This window comes from Pundamilia nyererei, unplaced genomic scaffold, assembly GCF_000239375.1.
Source record: "Pundamilia nyererei isolate P.nyererei 1_Seehausen unplaced genomic scaffold, PunNye1.0 scaffold00090, whole genome shotgun sequence".
Taxonomy (NCBI): domain Eukaryota; kingdom Metazoa; phylum Chordata; class Actinopteri; order Cichliformes; family Cichlidae; genus Pundamilia; species Pundamilia nyererei.
This window is the reverse complement of record NW_005187491.1, coordinates 432,437-434,940: the sequence shown is the minus strand read 5'-3', so window position 1 is coordinate 434,940 and position 2,504 is coordinate 432,437. Positions and strand designations below refer to the sequence as shown.

Sequence of the window (2,504 nt, the reverse complement as noted above, 5' to 3'; positions counted from 1 at the left end):
ACACACACACACACACACACACACACACACACACACACTTCTCCACCTTTCCCTTCTTCCTTCCTTGTCATAATTCCTCCATACCTTTTTCTGACTTTATCATCATTCTCCTTCCATTTTTCCACCCTCTGTTCCACAACTCTTTCTCCTTTACCCTTGTCATTTTCTTCCTTCCATCTTATAAAAACCTCCCTATTCTCATCTCGCCCTTCTTTCATCTGTCCTTTCACCGGCATCTCTTCTTCATTCCTTTTTCTCATTTTTTTTTTTGCTAATTGCCTTCTTGTGCCTCTGCCTCCCTCCCACTCTTCTATTCCCCTCCCTCTGCTACAGTGGCATCAGTGTGTTTTGATGACGACCCGTGCGGAGGAGGCGGCATCATGTCTGAAGACTCTGAGACGCATTCCACCTGCAGCCTGGGTTCGTCTCCCAGCAGCCCGCAAGAGGAGCTGTCACCCTGCCCCTTCGCCAGCTCCTCCTCGTCTTCCTCCTACATGTCCTCCTCCTCTGCCTCCCCGTCCCCCACTCCATCCACCTCCTCCTCCGCGTCCTCCCCGGCTCCTCTGTCCAGGCCCTGCAGTCTTGACCTTCCCAGCACCGTGTCGCTGTCTGACTTCGGCCTAATCTCGCCGGTGCTCGGGCCTCGCAGTGAGTGCAGCGGCGCTTCATCACCTGAATGTGATATAGAGAGAGGTGAGTGATGAGAGAGAAAATCCGGTTTAACCCCATGAAGATGCAAACCCATGATGCACTAATGCACCATCACAAATCAGCTCCTGCTGATATCAGAAGGTCCCTCCAGCTTTCAATTTCCCCGTTTAGAATTCAAAAGTGGTCATTGATATGGTAATATGCGATAACTGAGCCTGTTAATGGAGAAAATGCTAATTTGACCCAGTGTCGATAATCTAACTCCACTGTAGATATATTTATAAAAAAAACAAAAAAAAAACATCATTCAGATAAGGAAAAACTCAGACGGCAACGAAAGGTTTGGTTCATGGATGACTCCATTTGTGTGTATTTGCACACAGAAGACAGTGAAAGTTAAATGGAAGTGTGATGGATGATATTTAAGAATCTATTGTTGGTAACACACAGTCTCCTCCTCCCTGCGTGGCTCACACCTGCTCAAGCCAACATGACTATTAGTCAAAGTGACAGCGAGGCGAGTGCCTCACCTGCAGAAAAAATATTCATCTGCATATCGTCCTGCAGAGAGGAAATGATTCACATAACTTTAGTGGCCCTTAATAAAAACTTTGGAGATTTTGTTAATGTATCTGTCCAGCTTTCGGTCAAATTTTTCCTGTTATTTGTCTTAGAGAAAAGGTTTTAAAATGAACAAACTTACTTTAACATGCTTTGCAACAGAGAGCAATATTTTCTATAAAAGGACACATTTAATCAGCACTTTGTTGGTTTAAAAAAATTGTCTTCTTTTAAAAATTATGTTAAAGAACAAAACATTTCATGTTCACTGATCACCTCCTCTTTTGCCTCAGGTGACCGGGCTGAAGGTTCAGAGGGAAATCTAGACAATGCTCCAACCAGCAATGGCAACAACAACATCAGCTTGACATCCAGCACCAAGAAGAGCTTCAGCCTGGAAGCACGCTTCAGCTTTCTGAACCTGCGACGTCCACGAGCCGACAACACCAAAAACACAGACAGCCTTTCCCAGAAGCCTGAACCCGGGCAAACTGTGGTCCTGGTCAAAGGAGTGTGAAGAACAAAAAGAGAATGTGTTGAAAGGAGTTTGACTCGCCCTTGACTCATTTTGAACCAAATTGGTGTGAGCTGTTTGTAAGCTAGCTGCCACTGCTGCACTCCATTGCCAGTGTTTGTGGTCAAAGAGAGACTTTGAATGTCATAGTTAGTGTATATTAGCTTTGTAAATATACATCTGTGTTTTCCCTTTCTGAAGGACACGGCACCTTTTGAACTCATGTATTACATATAAAGAGCACTGTTATGTTGGCAATGTTTTTGTTAAGGGTGGTGAAAGGTATAAAATTGTTCTTTTTTTTTTTCACTAAAAGCTGAAAATGCGTCTGTCACAAAAGCAAATTGCGTACACTAACTGCGTGCATCTGAAACCTGCTCTATTAAACAACTCGTAAAAGTGAACTTGTTACTGTCAATGACGTTCTGTATACTATGCAGGAAGAAGTTCTGCGTGGCGCAACAGTGAAAACAAGTGTGGAAATGCTAAAGCTAAATAAATAGTCTGACATGTGCTCCTGTATTTGTTTAGAACTATGTTGTAATTTTGAGATTGTGTATGTGACGTGTCTGAGTTTAGATTCGACTGTTTTAAAATTGTTTATTTTCCACATAAACTGCAAATATAATTAAATTTGAAATCGAAGCATGGTGACAAAACCAAAGTGTCTCAATTATATGCACAGAAACGCTCCCCATACTTCCCCCTGAGCTGAAAATGAGGTGAATGATGATTGAGTTCACCATAAGCAGAAGTATTCCCTGTGAACCAAAAGCTC

The 2,504-nt window shown here is 42.9% G+C and overlaps 1 protein-coding gene across 1 annotated transcript in view; it reads left to right on the top strand.

Annotated features, from left to right (window-relative positions):
* The window catches only part of sh3bp5b (SH3-domain binding protein 5b (BTK-associated)), a 30,072-nt gene extending 27,568 nt beyond the window's left edge, over positions 1-2,504 (top strand). Inside the window, exons 8-9 of the mRNA XM_005739179.1 lie at positions 334-693; positions 1,506-2,504. Of these exons, the coding sequence (XP_005739236.1) occupies positions 334-693; positions 1,506-1,729 (584 nt within the window). The 3' untranslated portion in view covers positions 1,730-2,504. The remainder of the gene's footprint in view (positions 1-333; positions 694-1,505) is intronic.